The sequence below is a fragment of the Oncorhynchus keta genome, chromosome 2, assembly GCF_023373465.1.
Source record: "Oncorhynchus keta strain PuntledgeMale-10-30-2019 chromosome 2, Oket_V2, whole genome shotgun sequence".
Taxonomy (NCBI): domain Eukaryota; kingdom Metazoa; phylum Chordata; class Actinopteri; order Salmoniformes; family Salmonidae; genus Oncorhynchus; species Oncorhynchus keta.
This window is the reverse complement of record NC_068422.1, coordinates 13,960,627-13,977,999: the sequence shown is the minus strand read 5'-3', so window position 1 is coordinate 13,977,999 and position 17,373 is coordinate 13,960,627. Positions and strand designations below refer to the sequence as shown.

The 17,373-nt window shown below is 43.2% G+C and overlaps 1 protein-coding gene across 3 annotated transcripts in view; it reads left to right on the top strand.

Annotated features, from left to right (window-relative positions):
* The window catches only part of LOC118372416 (sorting nexin-29-like), a 173,050-nt gene that overhangs the window by 131,593 nt on the left and 24,084 nt on the right, over window positions 1-17,373 (top strand). For all 3 annotated transcript variants that reach the window (XM_035758281.2, XM_035758282.2, XM_052472476.1), the window contains one exon: window positions 5-86. In XM_035758281.2, the coding sequence (XP_035614174.2) occupies window positions 5-86 (82 nt within the window). The remainder of the gene's footprint in view (window positions 1-4; window positions 87-17,373) is intronic.

Sequence of the window (17,373 nt, the reverse complement as noted above, 5' to 3'; positions counted from 1 at the left end):
CCAGGGCTCACCGTGCTCTAATCAATGTCTGGATTCCCTCTGTGTTTCTGCAAGGCCGCGCTGCCAACGCTTACCATGTATACCAGGTAAGGGACACACTAACACCGGATCCTAGTGTACTAAACAAACACAAATTCAATTTGCAGATCAAGACATCCTAGTGTTTCTTGTATCCCATTTCTGTGTTAAGTTGTTGAATGGAGTAACTAGTAAACTAACACCCAACATATGCCCTGGCCTAGATAACTGTTTTTTGTTGTACCTAGCACATTGACTAGGTGAGAAACCTTCCTTCCTGTTCTCCCCTGAGGGGAAACATGTCACTGCCCTGCTCGGTTCCACTCCACTCTGTCAGGAAGTGGAGCCACAGTGTATCAAGGTGAAACCAGAAATGATGGGACACGACAGGTGACACGACCTCAGCAGAGAGATAGTCGAGCCTGTTTGGCTGGCTCCCGAACTTAACTTAGATACAAGTCTGCTCTTGTATCTCTGCCACTGCAGTGTGGTGTGAAGACATAACATGCACCCTGGTCAGAGTAGTACAGGCCTGGGCAGCTACCTCCAGATGTGTACCCCCTGATAAGTAGTGACAGGATGTTGGTATTGGAGAGTAAAGTAATGGCTGATATGACATCAATGATCCGATTGGTAGAGAAAGGAATCAGAGGTCATTCAATATTTTGCTGGGAAGTTCAGTTGATGGATTTAGCATTGAACTTCTATATTCTAGCTAAATGGTTACGTAAATACATTTGAGGTGATTTAATGACACCTGTTGTTACTAGTGCTTAGCATAGCCTCAGACCATGGCTGTATCCTATATATTCTTTGTTGTCTATGTGGTGTGTTCTCAGGGTTCTATTTGTCTAATAGATCACTATGGAAACATGACTATTATTCTTAATGGACTAGATTGATGAGTACTGTTTGCCATTGTTGGCTGTGTGTGAAAGGGGCTTTGTGTCTTCCTCTCCATGTCTTAAAAACACCGATTTGATGTATCACTGTGTGCAAGATATGTAAAAAAAATAAGTATTTCTGATACAAAAGGTCCATGCACCTGTTCTCGAATAGCATTTCAAAGAGAGACTACTGATATTACATAAATGGAGTTCTAGAATGTTTTTAATAAACAAAATGTTCCAATTTACAACCAGCCAACCAGGTCACAGCAACTCTGGCCAGTCATTCCAGACTTCCTGATACTGTACTGTTCCGATGGCAGCAGTAGCATCACTACCTGGCAGGAAACAACAACACCAGAATCACGCAGCTCTGTTTCACTCTGTGCTGAAAATGATGGAGAGGAGGGAGAAGAAAAATATATAGAGAGAGGGATAGAGAGAGAGAGATGAGAGACAGAGCAGCGCAGCATTCTTCTCCGGCACTAGATTATAGGACATTTATGGAGGAGGCAAATTGCTTGTTCTCCATTCCCTGTCTTTGTCTTTCTCAAAAGCCACTTTTCTTCTCCGTTGGAAATGACTCTATGCAGACAGAACAAGGTCTGGGATGCCCATAGAGTCAGAGAGAGAGGCTGTGATTGAGTCTCTCTATTATTACTCCTGTTTTGTTCTCCCCCACAGATGAGCTCCCCATCCCTCCCCTCTCTCCCTGTCTCACTCCTTTCAAAATGAGAGACTAATGGCAGCTGCAAATTATTGTTGCGTTCTCATACAATACCAACAAGAAGTTATTATAGAAATGTGTGTCGTGGAAAAAATAATAAGAAAAATGTAATTTCCAAACTGCCAGAGAACACACAGAGTAGTTAGAGATTTTACTTTTTAATCTGTGTGAGTTAGAGTAGTAGCCTCCAAGCTGGGGAGCCCTTCTGAGGTTATTCTCTTCTACCTCAGAGAAAAGTAGGAAAGAAAACAAAATATACTGAACAAAAATATAAACGCAACATGCAACAATTTCAAAGAGTTACAGTTCATATAAGGAAATTAATCAATTCATTAGGCCCTAATCTATGGATTTCACATGGCTGGGAATACAGATACAGTGTGTACAGTGCCTTCGGAAAGATTTCAGACCCCTTGACCTTTTCCACATTTTGTTACATTTTGTCACAGCCTTATTCTAAAATGGATTACATTTTTTTAAATCCTCAGCAATCTCACACAATAACCGATAATGGCAAAGTGAAAACAGGTTTTTAGAAATGATAAAAAGTCTGTAATACCTACATGTTTCAAGCAGACCACAATAGTCCCTATGCCCAAGGAAGTGAAGGTAACCTGCCTAAACGATTACAGCCACATAGTACTCACGTTGGTGGCCATGAAGTGCTTTGAAAGGCTGGTCATGGCTCACATCAACAGCATCATCCCAGATACACTAGACCCACTTCAATTTGCATACCGCCCCAACAGATCCACAGACGACGCAATCTCAATCGCACTCCACAATGTCCTTTCTCACCTGGACAAAAGGAACACCTACTGTATGTGAGAATGCTGTTTATTCAGCGTTCAACACCATAGTGCCCACAAAGCTCATCACTAAGCTAAGGATCCTGGGTCTTAACACCTCCCTCTGCAACTGGATCCTGAACTTCCTGGATGGCCACCCCCAGGCGGTAAGGGTAGGCAACAACACGTTTGCACGCTGATCCTCAACACTGGGGCCCCTCAGGGGTGTGTGCTTCGTCCCCTCCTGTACTCCCTGTTCATCCAGGACTGCGTGGCCAATCACGACTCCAACACAATCATTACATTTGCTGACGACACAACAGTGGTAGGCCTGATCACCAACAACGATGAGACGGCCTATAGGGAGGAGGTCAGAAACCTGGCAGAGTGGTGCCAGAACAACAACATCTCCCTCAATGTGAGCAAGACAACGGAGCTGATCGTGGACTACAGGAAAAGGCGGGCCAAACAGGCCCTCATTAACATTAACGGGGCTGTAGTGGAGCTGGTCGAGAGTTTCAAGTTCCTTGGTGTCCACATCACCAACAAACTATCATGGTCCAAACACACCGAGACAGTCGTGAAGAGGGCACGACAACACCTTTTCCCATTCAGGAGACTGAAAAGATTTGGCATGGGTCCCCAGATCCTCAAAAGGTTCTACAGCTGCCCCACCGAGAGCACCCTGACTGGTGGCATCATCACCTGGTATGGCATCTGCTCGGCATCTGACCGTAAGGCGTTATAGAGGGAAGTGTGTACGGCCCAGTACATCACTGGGGCCAAGCTTCCTGCCATCCAGGACCTATATACTAGGCGGTGTCACAGTAAGTGGTACCGGAGCGCCAAGTCTAGGACCAAAAGGCTCCTTAACAGCTTCTAGCCCCAAACCAAAAGACTGCTTTTGCAATTAATCAAATGGCCACCCGGACTATTTATATTGACATTTATTTTTACATTGCTGCTAATCATGGTTTATTATCTATGCATAGTCACTTTACCCCTTTCTTAAATGTACAAATTACCTCGACTAACTTGTACCCCCGCACATTGACTCGGTACCGGTACCCCCTGTATATAGCCTTATTGTTATTTAATTGTGTTACTTTTAACTTGGTTATTTGGAAATATTTTCTGAACTCTTTCTTGAACTGCATTGTTGGTTAAGCGATAATAAGTAAGGTCTACTACGCCTGTTGTATTCGGCGCATGTGACAAATAATGTTTGATTTGATTATCATAATGAAACATGAGGTGATGGCGGCGGATGAATGGCACAACAATGGACCTCAGGGTCTCGTCACGGTATCTCTATGCATTCAAATTTCCATTGATAGAAAGCAATTGTTTTCATCGTCCGTAGGTTATGCCTGCCCATACCATTACCCCAGTGGTTGTGCGGTTGTGAGGCCGGTTGGCCGTACTGCCAAATTCTCTAAAACAAAGTTGGAGGCGGCTTATGGTAGAGAAATTAACATTTAATTCTCTGGCAACAGCTCTGGTGGACATTCCTACAGTCAGCATTCCAATTGCACGCTCCCTCAAAACTTGAGACATCTGTAGCATTGTGTTGTGTGACAAAACTGCACATTTTAGAGTGGCCTGTATAATAATCATGCCGTTTAACCAGCTTCTTGATATGCCACACCTATCAGGTGGATGGATTATCTTGGCAAAGGAGAAATGCTCACTAACTGGGATGTAATAAAATTTGTGCACAACATTTTAGAGAAATAAGCTTTTTGTGAATATTGAACATTTCCGGATTCTTTTATTTCAGCTCATAAACATGGGACCAACACTTTACATGTTGCGTTTCTATTTTTGTTCAGTGTAATAACAAAAGCTGAAGCCTTTTATTTGCCAGGCGGAGATGATGGATGCACTTTGGTAGTGATAACGCCCTCGCTTCCTCCACCCTCCATCTCTAAACCAGTTGTTTAACTTTCCCCGAGGAAGTCTACTATCAGAGAGGTACTCCAAACGTATCCTACTGTATCTAGATGAATCTGACAGAACCAACATATCAAATCCACATTCCCAGCGTACCAACAACAACAAAAAACAACTCCTAGACACATTGCTCAAAGGAAAGTAAAAGCAATGTTATGGTTCATGGGCAAACTCTGCTTAGTTGAACACACACTGTACACATACACACATTTATTTTACCTTTGGTTGGCTGATGCAAAGCAGAGAGGAGATGACATGGTAAAGCCCTGTACTCTAGATGAGCCCCGGCACCCAGAATTCACTGGGTTTTTATTTCTAAATGAGTGATTCCCTTTGATCAGCAAAAAGCTGCTGAGCCAATCGCTTCCACACAAAGTCAGGCGCGCTGCAAACTTTCCCATGTTTTTACAACACTAATGAGATTTGATAACTGTTTTTTCCCCTCTCTTCCTTCCTGTCTCCCTTTTATTTCAATTCCAAATGTTCCGTGATACCTGATACGACTGTAGTTCCTCAGAGGCAAGCTGAGAGAGTGTGTCTGTGATTGAAATCTAGTCAGACACACTTATCCAGGTGAATCCAGGTGAAAGCTATGATCCTTTATTGATGTCACTAGTTAAATCCACTTCAATCAGTGTAGATGAAGGGGAGGAGACAGGTTAAAGAAGGATTTGTAAGCCTTGAGACATGGATTGTATATGTGTGCCATTCAAAGGATGAATGGGCAAAACAAAAGATGTAAGTGCCTTTGAATGAGGTATGGTAGTAGGTGCCAGGCGCACCGGTTTGAGTGTGTCAAGAACTGCAAAAGTGCTGGGTTTTTCACACTCAACAGTTTCCCATGTGTATCAAGAATGGTCCACCAACAAAAGACATCCTGCCAACTTGACAAAACTGTGTGAAGCATTGGAGTCAACATGGGTCAGCATCTCTGGGTCAGCACCACATGCCCGATGAATTGAGGCTGTTCGGAGGGCAAAAGGGGGTGCGACTCATTACATTTGGCTTCCTGTTGGAGCCAAACCCTTGGACATGCACATACTGGGAGAATAAAGTGGCCATTACAAAGCATCCAATGTGCGCTCGCTCCCAACACATAGATCCCATAGGTCCCCTTCCCCAGAGAGGTGCACTGTGGGAAAAGTGTTAATGATGATAATCTATATATTGCAATTGACTTCCAACGCGCTGAGGGATTGGTGTGCTGGAGGGTTTACATAATTTAACAAATATATATAAATATTTTTACCTTTTTATTTAACTAGGCAAGTCAGTTAAGAACAAATTCTTATTTACAATGACAGCCTACCAAAAGGCCTCCTGCAGGGACGGGGGATTAAAAATAAAAAATACAATAATAATATAGGACAGAACACACATCACGACGAGAGACCCCACAACACTACATAAAGAGAGACCTAAGACTAGGGCTGGGCGATATGGCAAAAATATCATAGTATTTTTCTAATTTGATGGTATTTTATGTTTTTGATTAATAAAAGTTCTACATTTGCTTTATGAGTAGTGTGTGACCTCAGGGTGGCAACACATGTATTCTACATTTTTTCAATGAGTCTTTCTCCATTCCGATTGTTTTATACTGTTCAATTCAACTTCAACCTAAAATAATTTCCTGCATTTCCAGAAATTACTGCATTTTCTGCATTCATTTGAGATAATTTCCACACTGCCACGATATAGGGGGGGAAAACCAGACCCTTATTCTTAACCAAATGTTGCGATTTTGGGAATCACGGAAATAGAATGTTTATTATAATTCTATAGTTCTATAAATAATAGTGGGCACTTTGAATACAGTATTGTTTGACATGACAATGAATGAAAATGCCATTGAGTTATTGTGACAGGGTAGGAACCAAGTGATGTTCAGTGTTTCCTAGGGGACCCTATAATCTTTGCCTACATTAAATCTTTATTCATATAGCCAACATATTCATGCTTTGCTTATTCCTCTTTGATTTAGAAGATACTGTTGCGCAAACAACATGCTGATTTAGGCCTCCACCAGCACTGGTATCAGGCTGTATTAGCTAGCTACGTTTGCTCTGACTCAGTACTTGTATTAGCTAGTTAGCTAGCCAGCTAATTCGCGATTTGCATAATCAAGGTAGCCAGGTGCACAGTGTTTCCTCTGACACATTGGTGCGGCTGGCTTCCGGGTTGGAAGCGCGCTGTGTTAAGAAGCAGTGCGGCTTGGTTGGGTTGTGTATCGGAGGACGCATGACTTTCAACCTTCGTCTCTCCTGAGCCCGTACGGGAGTTGTAGCGATGAGACAAGATAGTAGCTACTAACAATTGGATACCACGAAATTGGGGAGAAAAATGGGTAAAAAATTAAATAAATAAAAAAATACCATGCCGACTGAACGAGAGTGTCTCTGGTCAAGCAACCAAATGCGCTCCTTGAGTGACTGGGTGGGACTAGGTCTGTGTGTAAAGCAGCGTGGAGAGGGCTGACTCAAGTAGCGGAGTGAACTATAAAAATGGACGTTACACACAGAGTATCACATTTAACAAACCAAACATTAAAATACTGTTATAGAAAGTAAAGTAAAAACCCAAACCGGTCCATGCATAAATACCGGTATATAGTAAAATATGGTATACCGCCCAGCCCTACCTAAGACAACAACATAGCATGGCAGAAATACAACATGGCAGCAGCACAATGTGGTAGCAGCACAGAACATGGTACAAACGTTTTTGGGCACAGACAACAGCACAAAAGGCAATAAGGTAGAGACAACAATACATCACGCAAAGCTGCCATAACTGTCAGTAAGAGTGTCTGTGATTGTGTCTTTGAATGAAGAGATGGAGATAAAACTGTCCAGTTTGAGTGTTTGTTGCAACTCGGTAAAGTTACTAGCTGCAGCGAACTGAAAGGGAAAGGAGGATCCCTAGTCAGTTTTACAACTGAATGCCTTCAACTGTAATGTGTCTTCCACATTTAACCCAATCTGCATCTTCGGAAAAAGGATAGTTCAGTCTGCAGACTCTTTGTGTGTGTGTGTGTGTGTGTGTGTGTGTGTGTGTGTGTGTGTGTGTGTGTGTGTGTGTCAGGCCTATGACGGTTATTGGTCGGCCAAATGATCACAAGGGTCACCATTCTAATAGCAAAAAAAATATTTAAAAAAAAAACTTGAAATAAAAATGTTTTGACAGTTATTTTATTTTCATGACTGTCTCATCCTGAACCGTCGCTTACACAGTAGGCGTCCCAGCTCTAGTGTGTGTGTGTTTATTTTACCAAAGCCTGAGAAGCCTATCTCATGGGCTTCTTTGGCTATGCAGATGAGGGATATCATATATATGCACACACAGTGCCTTTTTTACCATCTTCTACATTGTAGAATAATAGTGAAGACATCAGAACTATGAAATAACACATATAGAATCATGTAGTAACCAAAAAAGGGTTAAACAAATAAAAATATATTTTATATTTGAGATTCTTCAAAGTAACCACCCTTTGACTTGATGATAGCTTTGCACACTCTTGCCATTCTCTCAACCAGCTTCACCTGGAATGCTTTTCCAACAGTCTTGAAGGAGTTCCCACATATGCTGAGCACTTGTTGGCTGCTTTTCCTTCACTCTGCGGTCTAACTCATCCCTAACCACGTCAATAGGGTTGAGGTCGGATGATTGTGGAGGCCAGGTCATCTGATGCAGTGCATAAGAAAATATTTACGAAATAAACTGAAGTAAAAAATTACGTAACAATAACAAGACTATATACAGGGGTACCGGTTTGGAGTCAATTGCGGGGGGTAAAGGTTAGTCAAGCTAATTTGTACATGTAGGGTAGGGGTAAAGTGACTGCATAGATAATAAGCAGCGAGTAGCAGCAATGTAAAAACAAAGGGGGTGGGGTCAATGTAAATAGTCTGCGTGGCCATTTGATTAATTGTTCAGCTTTCTTATGGCTTGGGGCCAGACGCAAGGCCTGTTATTATTGAGATGATAATTATGGTGGTAGTTTTCTGTGATGGATGTTGGTTACAATGATAATTTTTGGTTGTTGCATCGATTAATCATGAATTCAATCTCCACTATAATAGTGTGTTAAATTTCCAGCATCAGAAGAACGTACTAGGCTAGTTGGAGAACTAAGAACATTTTGTACGATCTAAAAAACAACTATATACAGTGGGGCAAAAAAGTATTTAGTCAGCCACCAATTGTGCAAGTTCTCCCACTTAAAAATATGAGAGGGGCCTGTAATTTTCATCATAGGTACACTTAAACTATGACAGACAAAATGAGAAGGAAAAAAATCCAGAAAATCACAGTAGGATTTTTAATTAATATATTTGCAAATTATGGTGGAAAATAAGTATTTGGTCAATAACAAAAGTTTATCTCAATACTTTGTTTTATACCCTTTGTTGGCAATGACAGAGGTCAAACATTTTTTGTAAGTCTTCACAAGGTTTTCACACACTGTTGCTGGTATTCTCACCACGGGGTGAGATCTTGCGTGGAGCCCCAGATCGAGGGAGATTATCAGTGGTCTTGTATGTCTTCCATTTCCTAATAATTCCTCCTACAGTTGATTTCTTCAAACCAAGCTGCTTACCTATTGCAGATTCAGTCTTCCCAGCCTGGTGCAGGTCTACAATTTTGTTTCTGGTGTCCTTTGACAGCTCTTTGGTCTTGGCCATAGTGGAGTTTGGAGTGTGACTGTTTGAGGTTGTGGACAGGTGTCTTTTATACTGATAACAAGTTCAAACAGGTGCCATTAATACAGGTTACGAGTGGAGGACAGAGGAGCCTCTTAAAGAAGAAGTTACAGGTCTGTGAGAGCCAGAAATCGTGCTTGTTTGTAGGTGACCAAATGCTTATTTTCCACCATAATTTGCAAATAAATTCATTAAAAAATCCTACAATGTGATTTTCTGGAATTTCTTTTCTCATTTTGTCTGTCATAGTTGAAGTGTACCTATGATGGAAATTACAGGCCTCTCTAATCTTTTTAAGTGGGAGAACTTGCACAATTGGTGGCTGACTAAATACTTTTTTGCCCCACTGTACAACTAAACTTCTGGAAGATGTATCAGCCTTTCACTGCTTCTAAAGCCACTTTCTATCACTCTAAATTTCAAGCTTCTGCCTATTGAAATTATTTTCCACCTTTTCAATCCTCAACCCCCTGGACGACTTTGTCGACCACTTTGAAAATAAGGTTGACGACATCCTGTCCTCATTCACTCAGCTTAGTGAGTCCACTGGTGCCACTTGCACAAAACTACCCTAAGCCTTGACATCTTTCTCTAGATGAAATCCTGCGACAAGTGAATCTCTGGCCACCCAACAACCTGCACACTCAACCCCATCCCCTCCTCCAGACCATCTCTGGAGACCTTCTACCATTCCTCACTTCCCTCATTAACTCATCCTTGACCACTGACTGCGTGCCCTCTGACATCAAAATGCCCAGTCGCTCCCCTATTCAAGAAACCAATACTTCGACCCCTCTTATGTCAAAAACTATAGACCTGTATCCCTTTATTTTCTTTCCAAAATACTTGAGCATGCTGTCTCTGACCAACTCTCTCGCTATATCTCTCAGAACAATCTTCTTGACCCTAACCAGTCAGGCTTCAAGACGGGTCCCTCAACTGAAGCTGCTCTTCTCTGTGTCACGGAGGCTCTCTGCTCTTCCAAAGCTGACTCTCTCTCCTCTGTTCTCATCCTCTTAGATCTATCCCCTGCTTTCGACACCCTGAACCATCAGATCCTCTTCTCCACCCTTTCAGGGTTGGGCGACTCAGGCTTTGCACACTCTTGGATTGTATCCTACCTGGCATGGCGCTCCTACCAGGTGACATGGAGAGGATCTGTGTCTGCAACACATGCTCTTAATACTGGTGTCCCCAGGACTCGGTTCTAGGCCCCCTTCTGACACCCAGGCGGCGGCATGCATCTCTGCGTGCCTTGCAGATGTCTCAGCTAGATGTTGGCCCACCACCTCAAGCTCAACCTCAACCAGACGGAGCTGCTCTTCCTCCCGGTGAAGGGCTGCCCGCTCCAAGATCTCTCCATCACTGTTGACAACTCCACGGTGTCCCCCTCCCAAAGTGCAAAGGGCCCTCTAAGACCATCACTAAGCTCACAGCACTGGGTCTGAACCCTGCCCTGTGCAACTGGGTCCTGGACTTCCTGACGGGTCGACCCCAGGTGGTGATGGTAGGCAACAACACCTCCGCCACGCTGATCCTCAACACTGGTGCCCCACAGGGGTAGGTGCTCAGCCCTTTCTTGTACTCCCTGTTCACCCATGACTGCGTGGCCACGCACGTCTCCAACTCAATCAAGTTTGTAGAAGACACAACTGTGGTAGGCCCGATTACCAAAAAGATGAGAAAGCCTACAGGGAGGAGGTGAGGGCCATGGCGGAGTGGTACGAGGAAAATAACCTCTCCTTCAACATCAACAAAACGAAGGAGCTGATCGTGGACTTCAGGGGACAGCCAAGAGAGCACGCCCCCTTCCACATCGACTGGGCTTTCAGACCCCTTGACTTTTTCCACATTTTGTTAGGTTACAGACTTATCCTAAAATGTATTAAGTTGTTTTTTTCCCCTCATCAATCTACACACAATACTCCATAATCACAAAGGAAAAACAGGTTCATTGGGTATGACGCTATAAGCTTGGCACATTTGTATTTGGGGAGTTTCTCCCATTCTTCTCTGCAGATCCTGTCAAGCTCTGTCAGGTTGAATGTGGAGAGTTGCTACACAGCTATTTTCAGGTCTCTCCAGAGATGTTAAATCGGATTAAAATCCGGACTCTGGCTGGGCCACTCAATGACATACAGAGACTTGTCCCGAAGCTACTTCTGCGTTGTCTTGGCTGTGTGCTTAGGGTCGTTGTCCTGTTGGAAGGTGAACCTTTGCCCCAGTTTGAGGTCCAGAGATTTCTGCAGCAGGTTTTCATCAAGGATCTCTATTTACTTTGCTCCATTCATCTTTCCCTCAATCCTAACTTGTCTTCCAGTCCCTGCTGCTGAAAAACATCCCCACAGCATGATTTTGACACCACCATGCTTCACCGTAGGATGGTGCCAGGTTTCAGTCCAGACATGATGCTTGGCATTCAGACCAACAAGTTCAATCTTGGTTTCATCAGACCAGATGTCTTTTGGCAAACTCCAAACGGGCTGTCATGTGCATTTTACTGAGGAATGGCATCCGTCTGACCACTCCACCATAAAAGGCTGATTGGTGGAGTGCTGCAGAGATAGTTGTCCTTCTGGAAAGTTTTCCACAGAGGAGCTCTGAATCTCTGTCAGAGTGACCATCGGATTCTTGGTCACCTCCCTGACCATGGCCCTTCTCCCCCGATTGCTCAGTTTGGCCGGCCTGCCAGCTCTAGGAGTCTTGGTAGTTCTAAACTTCTTCCATTTAAGAATGATTGAGGCCACTGTGTTCTTGGGGACCTCCAATGCTGCATATCCCTTCCCCAGATCTGTGCCTTGACACAATCCTGTCTCTGAGCCCTACGGACAATTTCTTCAACCCCATGGTTTGGTTTTTGCTCTGATACTGTGGGACCTTACAGGTTTGTGCCTTTCCAAATCATGTCCAATCAATTGAATTTACCACCGGTGGACTCCAATCAAGTTGTTGAAAATATATATATTTTTCTACCTATTTTGAGGAAAAAGTGGGAGGTTTGGAAGCCGAAGAACACCATTCCAACCGTGAAGCTCGGGGGTGGCAGCATCATGTTGTGGGGGTGCTTTGCTGCAGGAGGGACTGATGCACTTCACAAAATGTCCTTCTGTAGCTCAGTTGGTAGAGCATGGCGCTTGTAATGCCAGGGTAGTGGGTTCGATTCCCGGGACCACCCATATGTAGAATGTATGCACACATGACTGTAAGTCGCTTTGGATAAAAGCGTCTGCTAAATGGCATATATTATTATTATTATTATAAAATAGATGGCATCATGAGGCGGAAAATGATGGAGGAAAATGATGTGGACATCTCAAGACATCAGTCAGGAAGTTAAAAAAGAAGTTTGACCCAAGTTAATTAACCAATTTAAAGGCAATGCTACCAAATACTAATTGAGTGCATGTAAACTTCTGACCCACTGGGAATGTGATGAAAGAAAGAAATTCTAAAATAAATCATTCTCTTTACTATTATTCTGACATTTCACATTCTTAAAATAAAGTGGTGATCCTAACTGACCTAAGACAGGGACTTTTTCCTGGGATTAAATGTCAGGAATTGTGAAAAACTAGAGTTGAAATGTATTTGGCTAAGGTATACTGTATGTAAACTTCGACTGTAGACCTGTAGCCTATGCTATAGGCTATTTATCTTTTAATGCAGTCATCTCGGTTCTCATTTGAAGCATCTTTTTATCCTCCGCTTGTTTGTAGCCTAACAATTGCAAAGACATTGACGACTTTGTATTTGTTGTCAACTTCATCATGTTTTGCAGAGATCTGTGTATAAAGTGACGCTGTTGGGAAAGAAACGCATCTAATGAAAAGGCTTTAGGGAAACCGGGCCTTGGTTAGCTAACTGCTCTATCACTCATGGTGATTTATTTTTGAACAGTAATACGAATCACGGATAATGAATCATAAACCAGTGGGTCATTTTGCAGACTCATTCAGCAGGATGACTTGACAGATTATGGTTTTAGAATGATGTAAGAGGACACTATCATATTTACATTTTCCCATTGCCAGCCAGCCAGCCTTAGCAGCCTCTGTTATTATGATGATTGACACTAAATGTAAGGATACTAGTCTATGGAAAGCGACTATTTTACTTAAAGGGATAGTTTGGGATTTTGGCAATGAAGCCCTTTATCTACTTCCACAGAGTAGGCTCACGAAACTGCCTCTAAGTCCAAAACCCTGAACTATCCCTTCAAAACAAAGCAGTAAAATAGGTTTAATGACACTGGGAAGGGTATCACTTCCTCCCTCCAACATGCACACATACCGAGAGTACTGCTGACAAATCTTCTGCTGATGATTATCTCCTTATACGCTCTTATCACTCCTCATCCTCCTTCCTTTCTGCAATTCTCCAAATGGATTCTATTTTCTGCCTAATTTGGCAAATGTGTCCCAGAGAGGACGGAGACAGAAAGAAAGATGGAGGGATGACATAAGCACTCCAACTCCCTGCATGTCCTTTGCTTTACTTTATCCCTCACACATTAAATATGCACAATGCAGGAATCTCTCCGCCATTTCCTGGTCGCTAAAATTCGAATAGTTTGCTAATTTCAGATTGTGAAAAAACAAGCAAGTATAGTGTAGAGCAGGTAATCACAACTGGGGTAGGGTACGCGCAATGCCGTCTGGGGTACGCCAAATAAAAATGTGATTCATTTTTTTAAATATAAAAAAATTCTTCACATTTTCAAACAGTCCATATAGTAAGGCCCGCGTCCATAGAGACACATACCAGCTCTACTGGTAGTACTGCTACTACCAGTAGTACGACACCTGCTCCTGTCGACGACACAAGTTGTTCTGATTCCATGAGCACATTCAATGCTGGCATCAGTAATTCTACATTTGTTGTTAGCCCAGCTAGCATGGACACTGACAGTTGTGAATCTGATGCAGCCGAAGAGCTGCTGCCCCCATACCTGGGAAAGCACTGAACAACAGACAGGGACGTTGAACCATCGAAGAGGCGCACGTATGATGAGAACTACTCAAGAACACAAAGGCAACCTGCCTAAATGACTACAGACCTGTAGCACTCACGTCCGTAGCCATGAAGTGCTTTGAAAGGCTGGTAATGGCTCACATCAACACCATTATCCCAGAAACCCTAGACCCACTCCAATTTGCATACCACCCAAACAGATCCACAGATGATGCAATCTCTTTTGCACTCCAAACTGCCCTTTCCCACCTGGACAAAAGGAACACTTATGTGAGAATGCTATTCATTGACTACAGCTCAGCGTTCAATGCTGTCGTGTCTTTGGCTATGCCGGATTAAGTGACATGCTATTCTATAAAATAATTTATCCGTAATTAATATTACCTGATTGAGCTAATCATGTAAATGTAATTAACTAGAGAGTCGGGCACCACAAAATAATATTTATAGAGCTGTTATCTTCCGAATAAACTCTTAAAGACCTAGTAATATTTTACATCAACAGCAGTCAATATTAATCGTCATCTTAATTCAGTCTCATCTGAAAGTTGTAAATTCTTAGTTATCTGCAGGAATCCTGGCTAACAAGTTGAATCAACAATAGAAAATTGGGTTTAATTATTTATTTACTAAATACCTAACTAATCACACAGAATTACACATACCCATAATTAAATCATAACTTGATTACAAATGACGTCATAAAGGAAAACGTCCCTAGCTGGCAGAACAGATATGACTGCTTGTTACACAAAAGAAGAAAAAAAGGAGGCTGGGTGAAAGTGAAAGAGCGGGAAGACTGAGGGACAAAGGGCGAAGCTGTGCTATCGTAAATACAGTATCTCATGCATTCTAAATTACCGCCCATTTGTAAAAGGAAAATGCAATAAATATTTACTCTGAGCTGTGCTTCGGTAGGTTGGTGGTAGATGGAAGGCCGTTGTTGCCCAACCTTGTCCTTCGTCCTATGAAGAATTTCTCTGCTGGTAAATTGAATACTTTGTAGTAACGTCGTTGTGTGGCAGACGGGATACTCTGTCTGTTCCTTCCTAACCCTCATTTGCAGCGCATGTTGCTATCTCAATTGCTAGGAGGTATCACTTCTGTAATGAATAAGAGTTTAAAGTTCATACCATTCGCAACCAAAGCTTACGCTGCTGTTGGCTTCGTTCTGTAGTTATTATCTGAACCATTCTGACATCGGACCGTCATCCTCACGTCCTCAGAACAGGAGGTTATATTGTCGTCAAGGGCTTTTATAGGAAGGGAGAGGAGGGAGTGTTTGAAAAGTTTTATAGCCCATGTCACTTCACAGGGGCGGGCCACTGATTGAGCAGAGCCCTATCTTACGAAAACCCAAATCTCACATTTTAGAAGCTAAAATCACATTTCATCCCATCACAAATAATTTCATATTCAAACATTTAAATTGAACAACAATTCCATGTGAATCCAATAATTCTGATGTGTAGACTTTCCACTGTAGAGTTTGTCATCTTATCATTGATGACAATGTCTCAGATGACAACCGAACTGACATCATATTCATTAATTAAGTACCACCGCATATGTTCAGTTGGTCGGATTACCAAAATATACACTGCTCAAAAAAATAAAGGTAACACTAAAATAACACATCGTAGATCTGAATGAATGAAATATTCTTATTAAATACTTTTTTCTTTACATAGTTGAATGTGCTGACAACAAAATCACACAAAAATGATCAATGGAAATCAAATGTATCAACCCATGGATGTCTAGATTTGGAGTCCATACTATACTCCAGTCCATACCATACTACAGGCTGATCCTACTTTGATGTAATGTCCTTAAAACAAGTCAAAATGAGGCTCAGTAGTGTGTGTGGCCTCCACGTACCTGTATGACCTCCCTACAACGCCTGTGCATGCTCCTGATGAGGTGGCGGATGGTCTCCTGAGGGTTCTCCTCCCAGACCTGGACTAAAGCATCCGCCAACTCCTGGACAGTCTGTGGTGCAACGTGGCATTGGTGGATGGAGTGAGTCATGATGTCCCAGATGTGCTCAATTGGATTCAGGTCTGGGGAACGGGCGGGCCAGTCCATAGCATCAATGCCTTCCTCTTGCAGGAACTGCTGACACACTCCAGCCACATGAGGTCTAGCATTGTCTTGCATTAGGAGGAACCCAGGGGCAACCACACCAGCATATGGTCTAACAAGGGGTCTGAGGATCTGATCTCTGTACCTAATGTCAGTCAGGCTAACTCTGGCGAGCACATGGAGGGCTGTGCGGCCCCCCAAAGAAATGCCACCCCACACCATGACTGACCCACCGCTAAACCGGTCATGCTGGAGGATGTTGCAGGCAGTAGAACGTTCTCCACGGCGTCTCCAGACTCTGTCACGTCTGTCACATGTGCTCAGTGTGAACCTGTTTTCATCTGTGAAGAGCACAGGGCGCCAGTGGCGAATTTGCCAATCTTGGTGTTCTCTGGCAAACGCCAAACGTCCTGCACGGTGTTGGGCTGTAAGCACAACCCCCACCTGTGGACGTCAGGCCCTCATACCACCCTCATGGAGTCTGTTTCTGACCGTTTGAGCAGACACATGCACATTTGTGGCCTGCTGGAGGTCATTTTGTAGGGCTCTGGCAGTGCTCCTCCTTGCACAAAGGCGGAGGTAGCGGTCCTGCTGCTGGGTTGTTGCCCTCCTATGGTCTCCTCCACGTCTCCTGATGTACTGGCCTGTCTCCTGGTAGCGCCTCCATGCTCTGGACACTACGCTGACAGACACAGCAAACCTTCTTGCCACAGCTCGCATTGATGTGCCATCCTGGATGAGCTGCACTACCTGAGCCACTTGTGTGGGTTGTAGACTCCGTCTCATGCTACCACTAGAGTGAAAGCACTGCCAGCATTCAAAAGTGACCAAAACATCAGCCAGGAAGCATAGGAACTGAGAAGTGGTCTGTGGTCACCACCTGCAGAACCACTCCTTTGTTGGGGGTGTCTTGCTAATTGCCTATAATTTCCACCTGTTGTCTATTCCATTTGCACAACAGCATGTGAAATGTATTGTCAATCAGTGTTGCTTCCTAAGTGGACAGTTTGATTTCACAGAAGTGTGATTGACTTGGAGTTACATTGTGTTGTTTAAGTGTTCCCTTTATTTTTTTGAGCATTGTATTTCATTTCCCCCACCTTCTGATGTTCCCAGAATCTCTATGTTAACCAAGGGTTTTGCAAATGTAACATCAGTAGGGTAGAGAGAGGAAAAAGGGGGGAAGAGGTATTTATGATTGTCATAATCCTACCCCCCAGGCCAATGTCATGACAACA